The sequence below is a fragment of the Calidris pugnax genome, unplaced genomic scaffold, assembly GCF_001431845.1.
Source record: "Calidris pugnax isolate Ruff unplaced genomic scaffold, ASM143184v1 scaffold41, whole genome shotgun sequence".
Classification (NCBI taxonomy): domain Eukaryota; kingdom Metazoa; phylum Chordata; class Aves; order Charadriiformes; family Scolopacidae; genus Calidris; species Calidris pugnax.
Window position 1 is genome coordinate 20,432,496 of NW_015094509.1, and position 24,227 is coordinate 20,456,722.

At 39.5% G+C, this 24,227-nt stretch overlaps 1 protein-coding gene across 2 annotated transcripts in view; it reads left to right on the forward strand.

The window, feature by feature from the left end:
• NSMCE2 (NSE2/MMS21 homolog, SMC5-SMC6 complex SUMO ligase) overlaps nt 1-24,227 on the forward strand; it is a 127,636-nt gene that overhangs the window by 576 nt on the left and 102,833 nt on the right. The window contains exons 2-3 of one of the 2 annotated variants that reach the window (XM_014965483.1): nt 824-882; nt 3,312-3,459. In XM_014965483.1, the coding sequence (XP_014820969.1) occupies nt 3,327-3,459 (133 nt within the window). In that variant the 5' untranslated portion in view covers nt 824-882; nt 3,312-3,326. The remainder of the gene's footprint in view (nt 1-823; nt 883-3,311; nt 3,460-24,227) is intronic. The other variant, XM_014965484.1, reaches the window with a different exon arrangement.

Genomic DNA, 24,227 nt, shown 5'->3' on the forward strand with positions numbered 1-24,227 from the left:
AGGGTTGGGGGGACAGGGGTTCCTGCCTGGTGGGCTCTGCTCCAGGCCTTTGTGGCGGGGGAGTATCGTCTCCCTGTGGTAGGTGGTAACCGGGTGGATGTAGGGGGTAGGCACCGGTCCTGGTAGTCAGTGAGCACTTGTCACCTCTAGATTTTGTGTTACAGAAGTAACTCTGCCTTTTTCTTATCTCTGCTTCATAATTTGGGATGTTGAAGCATGGATAAATGAGCTCATTTTCTCAGATCTTTAAAACAAGTGGCAGAATAGAACCTGTAATTTAAGCTTGCTGCTTGGTAGCCCTGACTGGACCATTTGGTCACTAATTATTGAAACAAAAAAAAAACCTGCTCACTTGGTCACCTTTCCAACTCTGATTTTGCTGGTTATGTTCTCCAGAAGTGAGGGAGTTTGGGGGTGAGAGTTGCAAATTTTAAGTGCTTCATTGATGCACCCGTTGAAGATCTTCCTGGCAATAAAAGAATGTCTTAAAAACACCGTTGTGAAAACAGTTCCAGTGAGGAATGTGGCTTTTTCGCTGAAGGCAGATGGACAGCTGTAAGCTGAAGAATTCACTTAGAAAATTCAAGAGTGAAATCTTGGCTTGGGATCATAAACAGTTTCTAAGAAAAAGAATAGTTTATTAAAAAAAAAAAGGAAATTTTGTCCAAGAGTACTAGGCAAATTGAGATTAAACTACTAATGGGATGGTGTGATTTAATATTGTAAACAACGACTTCTGTTGCTGTGTAGTTTGCTCAGTGCTTCCTCAAATGCCAAGAGAATGAAGAAGGCTTTTAACTTTTCATTGTTTGTTTTTTTTCAGATTCCTGCCTTTCACAGTGTGTACCTGTGAAATTCGCAAAAGAACAGCAGGCTTTCTCAGTGAGTGAGATTTACCAAGTTAAAGAAGGGAATTAGGTTCTCACTAAATGGGCCCAGAAAGATAAAGCTGCTATCATGGTTTTACCTGACTATTTAATAGTGTGTATTTGGATCACAGAGGTTCTATACAAACAACTTTGCTAAGATGGCAAACAGATGCTTTAAAATAATGTAACAGCTGAAAGTGTTTGTAACTAAATCTTTTAGAGCATCCTTTTCCTTTATTTTCAAGGAGTTCTGTAAGGAACCTTTTCCTTGTCTTCTGCTGTTAGTTTGACAGCCTCTAAAGATACCTAAAGGTAGCAATCACTGTCTTTTGGCATGGAGAGCGTGAGCTGACATGAAGACCTGCTATTGAAGGCTGCTGCCTCCTCTGTGGCATGATGCACCTTTAGAAGGGCATAGAGAGGAAAGCAATTTTGTGTATTTAAGAAGTACAAGTGTTGAACTTGAACTGTTAAAATGTAGTTGGAAGCACGTGACCTAAAAATGGTGTCATAAAAGATAGTCTTGAGTGGCCAAGGACGTTTTTTAAATGGAAAAAAGAAAAAGTATGAAAGAAAACCTTAGGATAGAAGAGAGTACGACAGCAGGTATTCAAGTCTCAGAGTCTGCATCATACTTGTGAGGAATGTGGCAGTTGTGTTCAGATTAGGGTGAGAGAAAGATTTAGTTCTGGAATACCAGGAGAAGTAGTAGGAGGAGTATAGCCTTAGGTATACAAAGCTTGGCCAAAGCTTTGTCCTTTCTGTGAAGATATTTTCCAGATTTCTGTTGGATTACAGCCTGTCAAAAGCTGTTGTTGATAGAACAACTCATCCCCCTGGTATTTTCTGTAGGATTCAGATAAAACTTATGGTGTAGCCTAAATTTGGTTGTGGATTCTGTTCTCTCCCTCCCCCGATATGATCTCAGTGTAGTCCTTGAACTACCAGTTATTCTTTACATGGACTAATAATGCAGTATTTCTGTCTATCCAAGACCTTTGTTTTTTTTAAACAAGGGTGTATCTAAAGCTAAGCAGAATTTTTCTTATCTCCTGCAACTTACAGTATAAAATTCTGCACACCAGGTTTATGTTTCTTTTAATACCTACATGTTGTCTGAGCAAGTTATGGCAAAGCATGAAGAAAGAAGAGCAGAAGCTGGAGTTTTTGAGAATCATGGAATCATAGAATGGTTAGAGTTGGAAGGGATCTTAAAGATCATCAAGTTCCAACCCCACCTGCCATGGGCAGGAACACCTCCCACTAGACCAGGTGGCTCAAAGCCTCATCCAGCCTGGCCTTGAACACTTCCAGGGAAGGGTGTCCACAACTTGTCTGGGCAACCTGTTCCAGTGTCTCACCACCCCCACAGTAAAGAATTTCTTCCTAGTATCTAATCTAACTCTCCCATCTTTGAGTTTAAAACCATTACCCCTCATCCTATGGCTACCCTCTCTGATAAAGAGTCCCTCCCTATCTCTCCTGTAGGCCCCCTTTAAGAACTGGAAGGCTGCCATAAGGTATCCCTGGAGCCTTCTCTTCTCCAGGCTCAACAAACCCTAACTCTCTCAGCCTGTCTTCATAGCAGAAGTGTTCCAGCCCTCTAATCATCTTTGTGGCCCTCCTCTGGCCTCATTCCAACAGGTCCATGTCCAGAAGAAACCAACTGATGTGAACAGTTTGCTTATGCTATGTATGAAATGCACTTGAAGGTGGTATTAACGACAGGGGAGAAGCAGTTAATCTCCGAAAGGCATTAGGTTGTGGGACTGTATTGGAAAGGAAGGCAGTGGTAAAGAAGCTAAATGTGATTCTTGTGTGATGCTCTTCTGTGCTAATGGAACATTTGTAAAAGTTTGTAGCATCTTTGGGGAAAGTAGGCATCTGTAAGGTGGGGCTTTATTTAAAAATGATGCTAGATGTTCTACTGTTAAATGCATTCTTAGAAAAGTGGCCCTTTGTTAGATTACTTTTTCTAAGGGCCAACTGTTGAAAGAGGCTTGTATTTGGTGAGGCTGAATTGGATGCAAGAAGTTATATTTCTTTCTAGCCTAACTGATAATATGCCTAGAAAACAGACAAGTTTTTGGGCACATGGGCTTTTTTGGACCTGAAATAGAGCAGTAATTTTCAAGTGAACATAATCACTGAGTTTAAATCTCATTGTAGTTTAGCAATAAGAATGAGCAGATGAAAACTGCAAGTTGCTTTTTGTGTTGTAGTTCTGCTTAATAGTGAAAAGGAGGTGAATTGGAAACCTCTGGTGAATTGCAGTTCCACTGAAATTATTGGCATCTTGGGAGTTAAGATTTCATCCCCGCTCTCTGATGTTTCAGTGGTTCTGTTGACACTGCTTTATGGGTAGCTGTCTGTACTTCTGCTTTCTCTCCCAAATTCTTTGGGTGCAAACTGCATTAAAAATGTTTTCTCTGTTATTTCTAGAGTAACAATTTCAAGATGCCAGGTGGCGCAAGAATCTCATTCAACTCTGTGGATTCCTCACTTTCATCTTTGAAAAACTGCCAGTCTTACATAAATACGGGAATGGATATTGCTACTCACGTTGCCCTTGACCTTGTGGAAAGTTTCAGTAAGTATATTCTCTCTTGTATTGCATCCTCAACCTGACAGATGAGTCCTAGACCTACAAATGTTGACTTAGTTATTGTCAATATCTGTCTTCATTATAGGAACTGTAGCTCTTCTGGATAGACCAGGGAATTTTCATTCCAATCACTTCATTGTCTTAAAAGCTAAACTCAGTGAAAATGTAAATACAAGGCAAGCGTTGTCCCAGCTTTTGTAACACCCAAGACTAATTGTGTTCCAGTGGTTGTTACCCTACAGCTTTGTAAAAACTTTAATGTTGCTGAATGAGATGGAGAAGGCCTCTTAAGTGGGTGAATAAAATGACTTTTCATTCTAATACTTTGTGTGTGTTTATTTGATGTTTAAGACAAGATATATTAAAATAATGCTAATGATTTTGAGTACAAAGCTTGAGACACCTGTTAGGGGATGCAATTTTTTAAAATGTTGTCTCTGCTGAAAATCAGGCCCTTTTGGGGTGCTTCAATTAGAACATTTGCAAAGTAGGGTACCATAAATCTGTAAGCACTTCTAACAGTCTCGTCATTGCTATTGCACAGCAACAGGTGTACTGCAAAACTAGGCATCCATTTCTCTATCTTCTTAGATCTGTGATAATGTTTTCACTAGGAAAAAATGAAAACTTTAAACTCCAAAATCTTAATAGTTTTAAATATGAGTGGAGAACGAGAATTCTCTGAAAGAAAAGTTTTGCTGTTTATCGTAAATCTTGCACTCAAATAAGCCAAGGTTTATGTACAACTAAGATGAATGCTTTTTTGGTTGCCTAGTGTGGTAGTTCTCTCTCCTTTGACCTTTTTATCCATACTGCTGTCAGAAACAATTGACATGTCATTTCTAGCGGGGTAGAGGAAATGGAAAGCTTGTCTGAACAGTCAACTGGGGATTCCCTTTGAGGTAAAACTGGTATAACCAGTTCAGTTTCTTTTCTGCTTTTGCAGTCGCTATCTCTCCTACTTTGCCATAAGCAATACGTGGAATTACACTGAATGTACTGAATTCTTTCAGTCCCAAGACCACAGAATGATCCACAGAAATTAGTTATTTGTACAGAAGTTAAAATCTTTGCTTAATTTCACCTTTCAGTAGAAGCCTGTGTTGCATTCCCATTTGGTGGGGTAGAGGCAACTTAAGCTTCACTGTGCAGGTCTGCAGCTGGAAACTGCTAGGAAATGTCGTCATCCTCCTCACTTACCTGCTTCTGACACATTAATCTTTAATTACAGCCTTGAAATTATTTTGTCCATTTCTTTCAGTAACCAAAAGGACCATATTTAGCATTCTATCCTGAGTAGGAGATTCCTTTTGGTGAAATATTTATGGTTGTTGTTAGAGTTGTTATATCATGTGACTGGAAAACAGCTTCTAGACCATGACACTTATTTTATCAGGAGCAACTTTCCTGTAGAATCATAGTTATAGAATTGTCAAGCACACAAAAAAGGTATTCCAGACTTGTATTTGTAGTTTCTACCTCTTTGGTCTGGTGTTCCGGTGTTAGCTTTTTACTTATGGTAGTTGTTATCTTCACGCCTACATTTTTCCTTGCATATATAGGTACATGTGTACCTGGAACAAACAAATGAGTGAAGCTCATCACTCTTATAAGTTTGGTTTTCACTCCCCAGACTACTCCACTGGGACTTATGTTCTTTGCACAATCCCATCAGGAAAGATACAGGGTTTCTATGGCATGACGTACTGTTGATAAACAAATACCTTTGGTGTGTTAGAATTGGCATCATCTGGTCTGCCATACTTTACTGTTCAACTCTTACTTCCAACTCGTATTTGGTGATTTCTGTTTCTAGAATTGTTGCTCATCTATCCCACTTTCCCTTCGTGTTCTGAGGCAAAATATAAATTAAATTTTGAGCCAGTGTTAGATAATGTTTCTGTTCCTGTCCCATTTGCGATTTGTTTTAATTTCCTTCAGAAAATGTAACTGTCCAGCTTCTGACAGGTTTCTCTCTTGAAAACAGTTTGGTGTTCAGCACTTCTGTATGCGTGTAATTCACAAAGCAGCCAGATGGTTGTTCAGGTGGAGTGAAAATCAGCGCTCACTAGGGGGCAGAAGCAGCTAGGAAGTGAGCAATACTTCCATTTCAGTTACAAAAAGCATTGAAAAGAAACTGACCTCTTTACCTGTCTGCTGATCTGGCTATGATCCTTGAGCAGCCTAAAGTCCTCTCCAGTTAAACCATCCGGAGAACAAGAAACTCTTACACAGAATGTTTCTGAAGTTAAGCTTTGTAAACAGCTGGTGGTAGTGTTACCTAGAATAAAGAGGGAATAAAACTCCTTGTTTGATCGTGAAACTGGAGGGCTGTTAATGGGAAGAGGTGCCAGACTCGTGGGCAGGAATTGGCTCGGGATATTCCATGATTGATAGTAACCTATGGTAGCCTTTCTTCAGACATCTCAGAGGCTTTGCTAACACTGGCTAAGCAGCTCAGCTCTCTAGGAGGTAAATAATGGTTACAGGGATTACTTGTTTCACCGCCACTGAAATGGCACTCTTTGAGTGAATAATAGTTGCTCTGTAGAAACATTGTAACTCTATCATAATCCAAAAGAGGAAAATAAAATTTCCTCTAACTGACTGAAACAACTGAGAAAACTTTATTAGAGAAGACAGAGTTTTTGAATTGGACAACAGATTAAATTGCTTACTTGTTGAATAAATATCACAATAGATCTTTTACACCTTTGTTTTGACACATTAGAAAGTTTCAGAATTAAATCAAACACTGGCTTTTCATTACAGCAGTAATTTCATATAGAGAATGCCGCCTGTTGAATTGAGGCTATCCTTTCTCTTTGCACCATAATTCCTTTTAGGAAGCTGCTGCCTACCTACTGGCTCACTTCAGGCCTGCTTAAATGGAATTTAGCTGTTTCTGTGTAAAGGCAGCATGGCTGCAAGCCAGTGCACGTACTGATGCTGCCATTGATTACTGTGCCTACTCTTCATTACTGTGCTGCTGTAGTTAAATATATTCTGTCTTAAGAACCCTGTATACATCTATTCATTATATTCTGAAAAATGAACACTTTTGCTCTTCATAGTTAACTTACATGAGGCCATTACTTTCTGGCAGTAACAACAGAGCTTTTTAGTTTGAATACAGTTCTCAGGTTTAGGTTTCTTTTTTTTTCTCCTATGCATGAATTGTGCTCAGAACTTCACATTAACTTGGTATTTTCCCCTATAGCTTTTGCACTTTCTGTTCTGGAAAAATAAAGTAATCTCACTGGACACAGCTATTCTGAGGAGTATAAACAGCCGTTAGAGAAACTGATGGGAGAGGAAGGGGCAATTAAATAATTAAATACTGTAGCTCTGCAATAAGTAGTGGTCAGAGAAATCTAGAAAAGTGAGGGAATCAGTTTCATGATTATAAATTGCAATTCAGATTACTTTGAAGATCTGAAGATTTTTAACCTCATCACATGGTCCTACATTTTGAAATGTAGGGCAGAATGTATCAATTAATCTAATTCTCCATGACCTTGAATGAGTTTGTTTTATTATTTTTTACAAAATAAAAATACTAATAAAAGCAATGCTTTCTTTTCATATGAATAATGGAAAGATTTAATACCCAATATTTCTAAGCAGATTCACATTCATCTTTACTTATGTGTATAGTTCTCTTGACATCTGTTTGCAGTCCACAATGGTAAATTTAAAATTATTCCTGTCCAGTTAAGCTTTATTTAATGCTGTGAGATGTTTTGATAGTCCTAGTGAGAAATAATATGGAAGTATGGATTTTTTACTTGGAATTGTAAATAATAACAGACCTCACAGGAAGAAGTCGAAAGGAAAATTTTTCACAGTAGAATTAAAACAGTCTGAAATGTCTGTGAGGCTTCTAATGCTATAAACACTCAGAGTCTGTTCCCAGCTTTGTACTACCTCCCCTTTCTTTTGTGCCTTCTAGCAGCTTGCTCACTGCTGCTGCACTCTGGAGATAAATCTTAAGTTAGCTCTAACCACAGTGATTCCCAAGTGTCTTTCCTCTAAGGAATCCACTGTTCACAGTGTGCTGTAAGGATGAGATATTTAGACTGCTGTAAGGTTCAGTGCCAAAATTGCACTTAACCAAGTCTTAATTTCATCAGTGATTCTATTGCTTTGTCCACTAATGCATTTATGTCCATTTTATTCTAGTCCTATATAGATTTATGAAAAGAAATGAGTGGTGTTTGTTATTCAGGTCAGGGATTGCTCATTTATGAACAAGTGTGATCTCTAGCAAAATAAGGCAGAGTTCCTGTTAACTGCTGTTAATTTAGGTGAAGAATAATTTTGGTGTATCTCATCCTGAAAACCTTTTATTTCTCGAATAACTTTGTTGATGTCCATGTAATTAAGTTGTTGATTAAGATCTCCCTGCCCATTGAGAATCTGTAGACTTTTAGCATTGAGTAACTTTATGGTGTTGTATTGTGAGCATGTGCTGGTAAAGAAACAAAATTTAAAAAGATTCTGTAAGGGATTAAGGATCTAGAGGTTAAAATAAGTTTTGCCAAACTGAATGTCAAAGGGAAACAGCCAACTTAAAAACCCATTTTATTTAAGGAGTTAAAAAGAAAGGTAGGTTTTATGTCCAGGCCAGTCTTTCTGCTCATTATCTTGAGATACTGAGTTTGTCTTAAAGTTGTATTTTGCTCTTCCTTCAAGAATACCATTGTGGTCTAGAAACATTTCAAAATGTTACTATATAAAAAACCATGTAAGCAGAAAACCAGGCTGTGCACAGTTGGTTTCAGTTTGTCCTCCCGGTGCTCAAAGTGCTCTTGGATGTTCTGTGGCCCAGCCTGGCAAAATACTGAAGGAAAGGATACATTGAAATTCTTGAACGGTCTGCCAACTTTCAGAGGGGTCTGTATATTTTAAAGCCTCAGCATATGCTTATATCCTGTGCTGGATTGGAGTCCTAATAGATACGTGAATTTGAAGGTGACGCTGTTTGAAATCAGTTTTAATGCAAGCAAAATCATCTATGTTCTACTATAATTTGCATCTTCCTAAATTTAGCCTCAATCTGTTGTCTGAGTTTTAGTAGTGTGATTGAAAAAAGAATTCCCTAAGTCAGTACTTCTTTGGCAATGCCTCTTAATTGGCTCCTAGGGTTGAATTTTAAGCCTCCTATTGACACCTCTGCACCATGAGGAACAGCTGTTTGCAATGCTAATTTCACTTCTCTTAGTTGATGAGCTGTCTTTACTTCAACTACTTAAAGTAGTTGTATAGAGTTAGAAAGCGGTGCTGGACGTCTGTTTGAAATACTTGAAGGATAAGTCTTATTCTCTGTTTTTTTGAATTAGCGTAACCTGCTGTGTGTCGGCTGAAGTGCTGATAATGGTGTGAATGTGCCAGCCCAGGACTGCCGTGTCCATTCCCAGCTCAGCTCAGAGTTATTGGAGGTGAATTCTGTCAGCTTGCTGAGGATGGCAGTTTTATCTGACTCCTCAGAAGAAAGCAGCAGAACTGTCTCAAGGGTACGGGCCTGTGAAGTACAGAGAGCTATAGATCTGGGAATGAAGAAGAATAACTCGCGGTCACCTCCAGGCTTCCAACCCAACGGCTTGCTCTGTAGAGGTGCTGTTGCTTTTGTCTGGGCTGGAGCCAAAGCTGTGTGGGGCTGGGAGGAATGTCCAGTACAAATGGGAAGTAACTGGGAGGGCTGGAGAGTATGCTAACTGCAGACAAGGTGCTAAGAATTTCTTGCATAAAACTTCTGAAAAACATTTTAAAGCTTTAACAGATACGGTTTTTGTCTAATTAGCTGAACAGGTTTTCTAGTAAAGAGCAAGATGCTTCCTTGATGGACTTTTTTCCAACCACACATCCCATTCCCACTGTGAAGCGTAGAGGCCCTGGAGTGTACAATAGCTGGGTGGGAAGCACTGAACTCTAATCTTACTTTGGGGGAAAAAATGAGCTGCTTTTCTGTTCCTTCAAAAGCTTGCCTTAGAATGTTGTGGCCAGCTGCTACCGGTGGCTGCTTGCCATCTGTATTGCGTACCAGTGATCTTCCCACAGCAAGGTCATGGTCTGCATGAGAATTCCTCCTCTCTGTCTCCACACTTGGAAGCACTTTTCTGCTCACCAGTATGTACAAGGCAGGCCCCTGGGTCTTACAGAGTCTTAGTGATAGGATTCTTTGGCACGTGCCCCAGATTAAGTTAGCCTTTTACTGCTCTGGCTCTTCCTGCTTGTCTGCTCGTTTCCTATTGCGTACCCTGCTCTCTCTGCCAGCAGAGCTCACCTCAGTCCCAGTTCTTTATCCTATTTGCCTGTTCTCCTCGCCCTGGAGCCATCCCTGTGCTTTTCTTCATGTGTGCTGCACTGCATCTCACATGTGCAATGGCCTCCCTTTGCTGACTGCTTTCTGTTCTGCAGATTGCTTGGGATCCACTTGCATCATGACACCCGTTAAATACCAGCCAAACAGCAGTTGGTAATGTTGGGTCTTTTTTCTGTGTGGATGTAGGTCTGTGCGTTGGCCCACAGCACTTTGATTTCTCTCACTGCTCTCTTAAAATGGTGTTAAACAGGAATCAAATTGCTCTAAATGTTGCTGACCCTTGTTGACACAGGAAGGACTAAAGAATATAGATACAGCAGTCAGCCTAATTTTATGAAAATTATTGTCAGCTTTTTGTTTGGTTCGTGAGTTGGTTGATTCATGAGTTTCTATGGAATCTGCACTATTCTTACATGTAGTGGCTTTCTAAATACACTGCAGCAACCTATAACAAAGTCAGGCTTGAAGATCATAAGTTTCTTCATCACTGAGAGCAGGGGACCTTTCCATGGAGGTTTCACTGACATTGACCTAAAACTTCTCCTACCTTGAATGGTACAAACTCCAGTATAAGGATGGAATCTGGAGCTATATTTGAATATAAAATGGTTTGTCCTTAGTTCTTCATTTTTTTTCTCCTAGTTTTATTTTTCATTGAGAATTCAAATGCAGGATTCCTGCAGTACCATGACATAACATAAATCTTAACATTGGCAAAGTTCTTGTGCGTGAAATGACCATGATGTGATTGTCTGGCAATCCAGAAATGAACCTGCTGACACCTGTACTTCTATAATTCTCATGCTCTGTTACTTTCCATGGTGTTAGAGATCGTTGTGCTTCATAAAAATAATCAAAACATAAGGTCCTTGTCCTGAGAACAGGCTTTAGTGTACAGCCTGGGATGACACTTTGCAACCTGCTTGAGTGAGAGTTGGCACGAGGGTCTGCTGACTGAGGAAATGAGTAGCACTAAACTTTGACACTTGTTCTTGTCCAGGGAAGATAAGCTGTGCCAAGACATTTTCTTGCCCATCCTACCTTCCTTCATGTATGAATTGTGGGTTTTTTAGGTCACTTTCCACCTCATAGTGGCCTCATAATGGGCAAAGCTGCGGCCTGTGTTGTAGGGGCCCTGAATGAGGCATCAGACTTTGTTTTTCCCTTATGAGCCCATATATCTGTGAAGGTGCTCTTGGAATTCAAATAGCAAACAATTTTATATGCAGTGTAGGAATAATATTGGAATTGAGCGATCCATTACTTCTTTATGGACACAAGGGAACAATCTTATCTGGATTTGCAATCCCCAAGAGTATGCCTCAGTCTCTCAGAGTTTACTTTGTCTTTAGGTTAAGGTAAATTCCAAGTAAGGGTTGCAGAATTATTTTTCTTTTTTCTTGGTGGAGAATCTAAGTGTAGTATGTCAAAGTCCATCCTGGAGATAAGTAACTTTTCACTGACGCTTGCTGTACCAAAATGTTTTCCAGCTATGGGTAGGAAACAGAGAGAGACCAGTGATGCACTAAGTTCAGTAACCCTTCGGTGTTATCCTCTACCAGATGCTTCCTGTGAAGCTGCAAGAATTCCCTCACAACACCAAGCTGTTCACAGAGGAAGTTTCTTTCAGACCCCAGACATTTATTTGCCAGAATCTGTTTCTTAACTGGTCTGCTTTGTTACTACACCAGTGTCTGTGGTACTAACTGGTGGCATGCACAAACTCAGTGTAGGCACCAAAATTGCATCTTTATTCTTGGGAAGGTTCTTTTCCTGTTGTTGAAAGTAAACTTATATTTTGGGATATGTGAGGTAAAATGCTTCAGATTCTCTTTCTCAAAAATACTAGTTTTTCTTTCCTTCACATTCCTCTTTTTAAGATTCATCCTTTTAGGAAAGATGTTCTTTTTTATCTTAATGTATGTTTGTCCTCGATTATGTTGTGCTTCTTGAATTGTTTTTATACGTATTTTACCTTTGAACTAACAGTGAGGAAGGTATGTATGTTTTCTTCAAGTAGGTAGGTAAATGGTGTCACACTTTAAGTATTTCTTCAAGTAATTTTATTTTTTGAAACAAAAAGGACTGGTTGGGTTCTTGTGACAAGAAAATTACATTTTGTGCATTATGCTCTTCAATCAATACCAAATTTTTGAGAAGAGAGGGTTGGATTAATTTTTTTGTCCTACCTCTGTGCTTCAGTAATTACAGTGTAAAAATTACTTAGAACATTTAGAGCCAGCCCATTGCTGGAATACAGTGGTTGGTTCTGAAGGCTGTTCTTCAAAGAAGCTGTCTGAAAAATGAGAATTTGGAAATATGCCTTGTTTCAAAATCTGGAAAAATATGACTTGTAATGAAAGATTTGTGCTCTTTTATATTTATCCAAAAACCACTCTGACCATAGTCTGTAATCTTACAAAAGTGGGAAGAAATGAATATGTGGGGTGGTTATGATATCCTAGCTGGAATTTTGACTGTAAAAAGAACACAGCGGGGCAAGGAGAAAGTAGCTATATTAGGCAGCATGCTTTTGTTCGGCTGGCTGGTTTTCATTTTGGGTGCTCGGTAAGATGAGCACATCCAAGGAAGTATCTTTGTTCCTCAACTTGTGCAGTTCTGGAAGGAAGGAGAAACCCATTAGGTGGCAGCAAAGGCTTTCCTGCAGCTTGTGCTGTTACTCCTTCACCTGCTCTGGCACTACAGTCACTCACTCCTAGAATGGATTTAGAGGTGTTGGTGCCATATCACTGTATTCTTGCAATTAGTAACACTAAAATAGAAATGGAAGATTAAGACTAATAGTGGAGAAAGAGAACTTGTTATATCAGAGGTTAGATTTTTAAGGCTGTTTGGGACCAGCGTGATCTACTGGTTTGACTTCCTGCGTAATACAGATCATTGCATTTTGTACAATTACTCTTGCATGAAGCTGGTATTTTGTCATTGAACTAGAGAGTATCATTCAGAGTGAAATCCAGTCCTGATATAAAGCTATCTTGCTGAATAACTGTCATTAGTGCGTTCTCATGGAAATGTACTGAGAGCTTGCACCTGAACAGAAGGTTGTGCTCTGGACAGTTTCGGTTTTTGTCATAACTCTTGTGAATGCTCAGATGAAAACCACACACTTTATTTCTCAGGTTTCAGTAGGTGGTATTCACATGTCTGATTTCAAATACATACATACATACATATGGAGGTATGTGTGCATATTTATACTTTTTTCTTATGTATTTTCCTAAGGAAGTGGGTAATTTTCTCCCTGAAGGTCACTATGAGTTAGGGAGGTTTGCAGTCACCTGGTGGGTTACCTCATGTACCCATAGTCACTATAAATTTCTCTGTGTCCCAGACCTCATAAATTCTGCGCAGTCTTCAAAGTAGATCATAAGTGAGATTTAAATGCTGTATAGACCTTTTTGCAGACCCTCTGCACAGTAGTGATGTTAACCTTGAGAGAATGAGTGAGCTTACAGCCGTAAGTTATAGGCTCGAAATTGCTGGGTGAGGTTCTTTGGCCTCTACTATGCATGAGATCAGAATAGATGATCCTAATGGTCTGTTCCAGCTTCAGAATGCTATGAAGTACTGCAGAGGTCTTGTGTGGGCTCTTCAGCACAAAGATAAATCAACCTCTTTGAACAAAAGCCAGAGAGGAATATTTTATCTGAATAATTTACTGTATGAAAATATTCTCTGTAGTATATTAATCTGTCATTTTCTTATCATCATATTTCTGCCACAGAAATGTGGCAATAAGAAAATACCGCTAAATCCTGTTTAAATGTAGAGGCATACAGTATATATAGAAAGTAGTGTGGGCTTTGAAGAGCCCATTCTGAAGGCTTTAATTTTTATCAGTTTGAGTAGATCAGTATTTAGCTTTCAGTGATCTAATTGTGTGCCTAAATAACTAGGGAGGGAGGAGGAACCCACAAAAGTAGAAAAAAATCTGTGGTTGGCAGCATTCAGAAAGATTAAGAATATAAAGCAATTTTATTTCTTTTCTTTATTCTTTTCATTAGGGGAAGATTTATCTGGGTTAAAAGTAAGCATTGTGCTGACATGTTCTCAATGTTTGGTCGAAACATGAAAGGGAAGCCCTTACGCAGATAGATCTGATCATTCTGAAACCTTCATCCGGATCCCCTACCAATAGACACAAGACCCCTGTCCCTTCACCCCCCCTGGATTCTTTTCCTTTTTTTTCTTTGTTCTTCTCTCAAGAATTCAATAACTTGTGACCGGTTTTTTACCTTTCTTTTTCTTGATACTCAAATAACTTTTTTGTCAGTGCATGTAGAATTAATTATGAGGTTTTTAATACTTTCAGCTAAACATACTTTTAAAAGAAAACTTTTACATGCATTCTGACTCAAATCCAGGTTTTATGCCATGTTTCCATTTACACCAGTGTTATATAGCACACTAATGCTCTAGTGAAAAATGTAGATCATAATATGTACGGATTAAATTCCAAGATTTTAAACGGGGGTGTCTGCTTTATCAGTCAGAATCACATGTAAGATTTGTGTTTTCCTTATGATTGCTGACTCTGAGACCTATGAAAAAATTCATCCTTTGGAGGACAGGCAGAAGTTGGGTGTCCGAACTTAGATTATTTTATTATAATTTTAATAGATATTGTTACTTCCCTTCTCATTTTCTTTTCCATTTTCTCTCAAGAAGAACAAGGAACTCATAATAGTATTATATGAAAGAGATAAAACAACTGAGATGCTCCAAGTCTGATTTTGCTGATGCCTTGAGGGTAGGAACAACTGTACTTTCAAACTGGCATTGCCACTGTGTAGCCTTGGGCAAGTCATTAAAGTTCACGAGGCATCAGTTTCCCTTCTATAAAAAGAGGTGTCAGGAGTCTTTCAAAACAGGATGTATGAACATCTGAATATCTCATACGCCTGTGTGGATATTCACTTCTGTTGATGCTTGTGTTTTCTGTGTTTGTGGAAATTATGCTGCAGGAGTATAGAAATAATTTGGGTTGTCTGTAATGGTGGTAGGTGATTGGAAAAGGTAGGAGATAGGTAGCCAGGAAAAATATGTGTGCAGAGGAAATAAAGGCAGCAGAAAACAGTGGCATAGCAAACATGTCATCTTTATCTTTTGTGAATTAACAAATAAGAAGTATCAGATCTCCAAGAACCATTGTAGTTGATATGAAATGGTTTGAACTACTAAAATATACAGAGGACACTAAGCAGAGGTTTGCTCTTGGATGAAATTTATGAATGGATCCTGCAGCCATGTTTGCAGGATAGTCTGATGTTTATTAAGTGGGTCAATAAATAATACTATGTGAAGAGAGAAAATATTACACTGATTCAAAAAATGTACTTAATGGAAAGAAAATTTACCCGTGAAACCCACAATCTAGCAAAAAGTCAACTGAAGTGGTAGAGAGTCCATCCCATCTCTGAATAAACAGTTCAACTGTGACAGAACAGAGTTCTGTCAATACGGGACTGTGTATTTTCTTTCTTCAGTAGCTTTGTTTCAGTTTTCAGGCACTGGATCTTCTGTTTCTGTCTGATAAAGAGCCCAATGTGTTCAGAAATCTTCAGGACGGTAGTGGTAGATCACGAGCACGTCACCTTTAGCATCTCGTACTTAAACTTCACAAGTTGAGCTGCTTTAGTGGGTCTTGATATAAGTCACACTTTCCAGGCATTGAGTAATTTGTGTTGCTCTTTCTTGGAAATACTGAAAGAGCTTATTGAAAGAAAATGCAATTAGCAGGATTTAGTCTCATGCTTGTTGGTCTAGAAGGAGCCTTTGCCTGGATTATACTCTATGTGCCATATAAAGACAGGGATGCATCTGGAAAAATTGTCAGTATAGAATCAGCCCCTTTTTTAAAAAAAAATAAATAAAAAATTAAAACAATGCCTGTACCCCTCTTTAGATGTTGAACAAGGGTCTGGCATTCATCGTGAATATCATACACCACAACCTGTTTAGGGCACACAGTGGTAGCCAGGAGACCTCCATCAGCCACCCTTTCAGGCATTGTCTGCATTAGGTTACTTCCCAAACTGTGTGCATAGCAGTCACTATTAATGACGGGTGAGCTTATGTCTTTTTTGTTACTGTTGTTTCAGTTTGGGTTTTTTTTTTTTGTGTGTGTGTGTGTGTGTGTGTGTGTTAATCGACATTTATGTCAATAAAAGAAAATCAACAGCTACAAGTCTGTTAGAGCTGCTGTTATATAAAGGGGTGGGAGAAAGTAGGAGGTGACCCTCAAAGATTGTGCTCACCAGGAAGATATCACTTGCTAACAGAGGAAGAATCAAAAGCAGGCAAGCAAGTGCTCAGGGAAGAAAGAATGGGGGAACTGGTTGAGGAGGAAGAGAAGGGGAAAGGAGCAAGTGGTAAGAGAGAGAATGAGAAGTGAAAAATAAGAAAGGCACAGCAAAAGGATTAAGCAGAACAGTACTCTGATTGTGCCCTACATGACGAAAGATATTTAAAAGCCTTCCTAATGATGTTTCCCAAGTAAACAACTTCTGTAATTTCCACAAAGGTGTTAGCTTTTCCAAATGGGAAGAGCAGTCTGGAATATAAATCTAAGGAGGACTGGTTCCTGTGGTTGAAAATGAGAAGAGAGATGTGGTCTTTCTGATTAGTCTCCCACTGGAGTTGTTCAAGATAAGTATGTGTGAACCTCCTTACTTTTTTGACATTATCAACAAATGCTATAGAATGCTCTGAAATATGTGTGTGCTGTAGCACTCAATAGAAGGTGACAATCTCAAACTGCTCTATAAATTACATATAATGAACTTTCTTATTAAAAAAGACTTAACAAGGAGCCAGCTGGCTTAAGTAGAAGGTGGCAGATGAAAAGAACACAATTCAAAGAAGTGTTCACACATTAAGGAAGTATTTTAACAGGCTTTCCCCAGACTGTAAGTGGGAATGGAATTATACGTTGCATGTAAATGTCAAGTGACAATAATATCTTCTGAGTTAAATCAACCTTGCAAACTCTTTCCTCTTTTTCTGAAGCAGATGAATAAAGTTTAACTTGTGATTTCCTTACTAATCATCTTAGTAAGCAGTGGGTGAGTAGACTTATTACTGTACGGGTAGATTAATGCGACATTTTCACAAGGCTTTTTTTTTAAAAAAGTTTATTACTTGTGGGTGTGGATCTAATTCACAGCTGTTTTTTTCAGTGAATTAGGGCATACCTAATCATCACTCATTCAAATTCTGTATTTCTTCAGTATTTTTAGATTAATCTTTTATCCATGCTTAGTTGGAGGTGTGCAGTCTGTCCTGATGTCTCAAGGTAGTCAAGACTTCTCTTCCACTGAACGGAGCTTCTTTACTGCACATATTTGGCCCAGATACTTTTATAGAAGACCAGATTTGAAACTGAAAAAGATGCAAAAACATATCAATATAAAGGGGAGAAAATTCTCTCTACAAGTATGTTTCAGCTACACAAATGTCAAGCATAGTCCTATGGTTCTGGATTAATTTATTTTAATAATACAACACCTGGTAGCTATGTGCTATAGTTTACCAGTTCTGTTTAAGTATTGAACATAGGGAGCCTTCTACTTATGTCTTCTATCTAGTTACAGAACATTTCCACACTTGGTTTCAATTTATATTCCTGTTTTTTTCACAACTGCCATTTAAATGCCATGAGGCCCCCACAAAGCTACTTCTTTCCTATTATGGACAAAGATAACAGGGTTATCTAAAAAACAGGCTGAGAGACTGTCATCTCTGGTGTACTGTAAGCCATCAAAAAAACTCCTGTTTCCTCTCAAAATCATAAATACTTGTGTGTGCATGAGAGCTACAGAATTACACTGCCCTTTTTTGCACAGAGATGTTCATTTTCCACATGGTAACACAGTAGCAGCTCCTTATAGTAAGAGAAATTTTTGTATGAAGTTTGCGGGAAATGAAATTCCAGCAATGGAAAGATTTAGCTCTGTCACTTACCAGTATGCAAGCAACAGAATGAATGCCACATACCAGTGATTGGTGCCAAAAGGGGGGAGATCTGCCAATTCACAGGAGTGGTTTTATGCAAAGGAGGCCTGCTAGAGGCAGAATGGATTGCTGGTTTTCATTAGGCTTCCAGTTTGTGTCCAGTCTTTGCCTTGTCTGTGTGGGAGGATTAGGTTGTGGGACTTCTTTTTTGTGTTGGGGTGGGGTTTTTTTGGGTTGTGTTGAGGAATTACGGGCTCTGAAAGCCCTAGCTTTAATTTTGCTGCATGGTTAGCACTTCAGGTACCATAGCAATTTGTAAGTTGTGCCAAACTGGTTATTTTGTGTAGGCAGCATCTTGACCTTTGCTTCCACGGGACCTTGGTTTTCTAGACTCCTTTAGCTTAACCTTGGTTTTGTTCTGTCTGTTAGTTCTCTTCAACAGAAACTAGAAAATATCTGAAGCAAATGGAGGTATCTGCATTTTCAGCAAACAATTAACTTTGGAGATGATATTCCTGTCTGTTTCTACTAACCTTTGCGTTTCTGATAATCTAACAGATCATTGTTTCTGATTTAAAACCACAAACCTTCCCATTGTCACCTGTATATTATGAATCTGATTTAACTTTTTTTTATTGCTTTCTGTGTGTGGACCAGTGTTAGCTTGGTTCTAAGATGCATCACTGGTCTGTCCACAGTGGTGTAGAACGTGGAGTTGCCTGCCAGCCAAATTTGTCTAAAAAGCTGACCATAGAAGTGGATTATTTTCCCCCCTTGAACTGCTGGCTGCTGCGGGTGCCCGCTGGCTAGTGCCTGGCTACTGAGCCCAACTCCAGCCTCGCTCTGTCTGCAGCTACCAGTCAGCTTCTCTGCATTCTGAACTCAGCAGTGCCAAGGGTTGTAGAAGCAGAAATATAAAAACTTAAAATGGGAGACCGCGTGGGTTCAGAGAAAAACAAAAAGTTATGTTTGGAAGTATCTAATAAAAATATTTGACATTTAAACACCAGACATATTTTGGCATTTTTCCTCCCCAGCTGTTTCATTTTAGGTCAATAATGCTACAGTTTCAGTGCTGGAAGTGGGTTCATTTGTGTCCGCACGATGCTGTCAGCTATGGAAGCTGAGTTTGGATTCTGTGTTCCTTTTATGTGGGAATTAAGTGTGACCACTGAACTGAGCCAAAATAAGTTAATGCTGAATTGTCTTGAAGTGAAGGATTGTCTTGGTTTTCCCATCCTGTTTGATACATGTTCTACTGCTTTAACTTCTCCTAGAGCTCATGCTTGCTGCAGTCTGCTAAGTGGGCATTACAGCAGCTCTCTCAGTTTTAGTGGGACCAGTTTGTTGAGCAGTGCTGACACCTGGGAAGTGTGATGGGAGTAGGCAATGAGGAACCTAGAGTGAGATTGCCACTGTGTGAAACTGTGTGAGGTGACTCTCCTGTCCTGCTGTCCCACAGCATTGCCCCGTTTTCTGGCCAGGCCTTTGATGATCCACCGTAGAGCTCCTGTTTCTTGTGCTGCCCCATGTGGCATGTGCAGTTACATTACAAATCAGATATATCTGCACCAGACGCGGATATTATCGCTCTCTACGACTACCTGAAAGGAGCTTGTAGTGAGGTAAGGGTCAGTCTCTTCTCCAAAGCAACAAGCAATAGGACAAGAGGAAATGGCCTCAAATTGCTTGAGGGGAGGTTTACATTGGATATTAGGAAATATTTCTACACTGAAAGGGTTATCAAGAAACAGGCTGCCCAGGGAAGCGGTGGAATCATCATCCCTGGAGGTATTTAAAAGGTGGGTAGATGTGATGCTTAGCAACATGGTTTAGTGATAGTTTTTGTCAGTGTTAGGTTGATGGTTGGACTCAATGATCTCAAAGGTCCCTTCCAACCTAGACAGTCCTATGATTCTGGTAGCTTGAGCCCAGAACTAAGATAGTTGCATTTACTGAAATATTATATTTCAAGAAAATTTTTGGCCAGATTCTGATGTTACCATATCAAGTTCTGAGAAGAGAAAGTGAGTAGAAGAAGGACAGCAGTAGACCCCTTGGTTTTAAATATACCCAGCCCTCCCATCACTTGTTCTAAGGAAGGCAAGGTCAGCAGCAGGTTGGGGCTCTGAACCACGCTCTATTGTGCGGAGAAGACATGCCCACGCCTCCACAGGCAAGAAGCTTGTTAGTCATAGGAAAATTCTTTCCCATTGAAATTATTAGTGAATGTTGTTTTCAGCCTTAATTTCATCCTATGTTGAAACCCACTGAGAAGAGAGGGAGATAGATATATATATATATATGTATTTAGGAAAATAGAAGATCATGAGATTGGTCAGATTTCAGTGTGAAGATAACATGTCCCTCGTACTTGCTTAGAAAATACTGGTGTGGTTCCTCTACCTTTTTCTTGGCAATCAAATTGGCTTAGGAAGTTCTTTCCCCCCCAACTCCACCCTGCAGCAGTTTGCCACCCCCTCAGTTGGACTGGTACAAGTGTGTGTGTATCTGCACTTCACATTAAATTACTGGAATACCATGGGTTTGGGGTTTGTTTTGGTTTGGTGTTGGAGGACAGAATGCTATTTTTAGCTTGGATTATTTCATTAATCCAATTTATAGTATAACCCTGTGAAAAGTCCTGTTATCCTAGCTGAGGGGCAGCAGAGGAGGAATAGAGGAACAGCAAGGATGAGCGCCTGGGGAGATGGCCTGTGAAACTCCCTCTGTTGCCAAAGAAAAGGTACATGAACCTCAGCCTTAGTGTTTTCTTGCTGCTTGTCTGTAAACGTAACTTGTTGGGCCTGTGGATGTAGATGGTGTTAGGGAACGCTGATTTACTTATTTCTTGAACAGAGCATAGTAGTTGTGGATGGATATCACTGTAATGCCAGGACACTGATACAGAACTACTTCAGAGGAGAGCTTGAGTTTCTTCTCAAAGCTGTTGCATCTTAGAAATGTTAATCCTCTTTTCAGTGCTCCTGCTTACTCCTTACACTGTCTTTGTTAACTTTAAATTGGTCTTTCTGCAAAATTAAGTAGGTGTTAATTGGTAAAATGAAGATTAACCTCACCGTGACCTTGGAATTTTGTAAGGAGAAAAGAGGTGTTGGTCAGGTGCTGGTTCTTTTGTTTGAAGGCAGGGAAGTAGCCTGGGAATTGTATGGGCCTTAACACTTAGTTAAGCCAGCATCCCTTTTTATTTGGGAAAGTGTGTACATATTACCTGTCTTCTTGTCTTGGTGCTCTGTGTGTGTGGCACCAAACATCGACGTTACAACAGCAAAAAATATGTAGATAGGACATAAAGACTTTTTTTCTCTTTCTGTTCCGTAGCAAACTGTTTACCTGTATGAGAGGTTAGTTGATGTCTTTTTATTATTTGTGTGCCTCAGCCTAAATTAAACCACCTCTATTTGTGCTGAATACTATTTTTCTTTGGATTTTATACAGCAAAGTATGTCAGCACATGTTGGAGTGTTTTTGCTAAATCAAAGTCTTTGGGAGAGCCCTGTTTATTTCATTAGGTATTACCATAGTGTCACTAGGTGTTTGGAGCAATTGTCCTTCTTTACCTTGCAGTCTGGATATCGTGCCAGAAGTATCTGGTAAGATAGATCTTTGTTACTGCTCTCACATCTAAACTGGGATCATTATGACTTTTTAGCCCTCCTCTGGTAGTCTTGAAGAAAAAAAACCAAACCTGTAAGGAAGTTGCTTTCAAAAGCCCTGCTGGCCTAGTTCTGCTGGCAATGGAGTTTAAGGGAGTTTCATGTTGAGCAAAAGTTTCATGATTACTTTATTATAGAATAATATAGTAAGTTATTTTCAAAAGTGGTTAGTAATACTGGGTGCCTCAGCTTCTCCGTGCCCACTTGGAGATGACTGTCTTTTTTCAGAATGTGTGTAACACCCACTCACTGGAAGTGCTGGACCCTTGAGATGTTTCAAACTGGGCATTCAGCAATTGAGATGTTTCAGAGTGGGCGCTCTGACCTTGTGTGGTCTGTTTCTGTTGAAATTCTGGCTCTCTCTACAATATAATGTACTTGGGTTTAATTTCCATGGAACTAGCAGGAGCCTCCTGGGTCACTTATCTCTTCCCATTTCACATTGTCATAGCCTACAGGAAAATGGCTTGTAACACAAGATAATTTTTTTATTTTTATTTTTTTCAGGAGTAGTCTGTAATGTAACAGACACTCTTGGCTTATCTTTAAAAAAAAATAAGCAGGAAGAAATAGATAATTGAAGATTTTTTTCAGTTGTTTGCTGAATAAAACAAACATTTAAATCCAGACTGAAAAGCACTGCCCTTTCCAAAATAAAACCTCGGAATACTTTACACAGGTACAGCAAAATGCTTGACCTGAATCCAAGTATTGTAGTTTGATTTGTGATTTCTTAGCAGAAGCTGAGTAGAAAATAAGATGCAACTTCAGAAATCATTCATAAGTGATAGTTCTGGTGTAACTGTGGGCACAGTCAGTTAACAGTGTTCTTCTGTGCAGGTCTTTTCTTTGCAAGTTCTAGTAGTCCTGTCTCCCACACTCTTCTCACTTTTATTCCTTCTGCTCGGGTTTTTTCTTTGATAGAATACAGAAACTCAGATTCAACTTCCTTCTTTGCTTGAGAGGACTTGAACTTGAAGTCACGTTCAACGATCTTCCAGAAGAACGATATAGAGATGAGGTTGTTGGATATTGGGGAATATCATAGAATCACAGAATGGTTGAGGTTGGAAGGGACCTTTGGAGACCATCTTGTCCAACCGCCCTGTTCCAACAGGGCCACCTAGAGTAGGTTTCTGTTTCTCTCAGTGATGTAACTTCACTGGAGTGCTGGTATCTAGGTGAAGGTATTGGTCTGTAGAATCACTCATGCACACTTGGTCTCTAACTCCGTGTATATCAAAGCTTTCCATGCAACCAGAATGGCTTTATTAGGGAAATTCAGCTCAAAATACAGTCCAGTTAAGGCATTTCCTGAGAAGTTGGAGGTTTCTTAGGACTTGATTCAGCAGTAACTTCTGACTGTTGCATGGAGGGGAATTTTGCAATTACTGTCCTGAGTTCCCCTTTACTCCACCAGTTGCCATTCCCTATATGGTGCTTGGCCCTCTAATCAGCAATAATTTTTCTTCTCTTATGAATTGCAGTGGTTAGTTCCCTATCCAAAGGGTTTCATGGAGAATTTTGGGCATTCCACTTTCAACCATTTCTCTGGTTTTAATGTGAGGACACCTGCATTCAGGCGATCAAATTGATTTTCTCCTGTATTTTGCTGCTCCTTTGTATTGCTTCTAATTTCTTCTAGTTTAGAATTTTCTGTACTAGCATTCTGCTCTTTTTGCAGCCTAACAGATAAAATATTTTATAGGTCAGGGAGATGAGATTTTGAAAGAAATCTCCTTTGGAGAGAGTTTTCTGAGGAGCTATCCTTGCATCTGCAGGAGAAAAAGTGAAGATGCCCCCTCGGTGCTGCAGAAGCAACCGGTTTCCTGTTGCAGTTCCTGTTGGTCTGTAGAGTCTGGAGCACCATGGCAGGGTTCAAATATATCTAGACAGAGGAGGGAAATAAGACAGTGGTTTCCTACATAGGTCTGTATCCTCCCACTACTAAGCATCTAGACAGTAGAGGGACATCTTGCTACTGCCTTCTCCAAGTCTTTTGTGAATCTGTCTTCAAAGAGCGTGGGTTTGTTGATTGTTTTTTTTTTTTCCAGATGTTTTGTCCAACTTGAATTACCAACAGTTCTGAATAGACCAAAACTGGGGGCACAAGGGGGTGTCTTAGCACTTTTGGTTTTGAAAATAAAGTACTTGCTAAAACCAGCAAAAATGCTTAGCTGTATCCTGAATTGAGGATCCTCCAGGAGATGGAATTAAATCAAGGAGTCTGGGAGCTTGTGTTCCTCTGCTGTCAGCAGTAACTGGAAACCTGCTGGCACAGTGTGTGTTTTATCTGCTGCTGGTGCACATGGAGACAACTGCCTGCTCCTGCTGTTGGGATTGGCTCAAGTGACAGATGTTTGTGCTAGGTGTGTTTTAAAAGCTTGAAATCTACTGACAAAATTTGTGGCAAAGTTATACCATTCCTCTTCTGCCTTGAATGATGGGAGAGTCTGATAGAAAAAACAGGGTGTAACCTTGAAATTCAAAGCAACCTAATATGTGGTGCAAGAGGTAGAATGGACAACTCTTTCTTGAAATTGAAAGTTTGACTTTTGTTAGACAATGCCATAAAGATATGAGTGTATATATATTGATGTTAATCCACGTTGTCTGTGCTTACGCATTCATTTTAAGTTCTGTTATATTTGTAGCCTTAGAGCCTTCCTGTAATTTCATGGTATTCCAGGCTATTTTGTGTTTGAGATAGTCTGCGGTGGAAGCGGGTGCTTATTTGGATTGCTGCGTGTTGGCCCCAGGACAGCTGTAATATC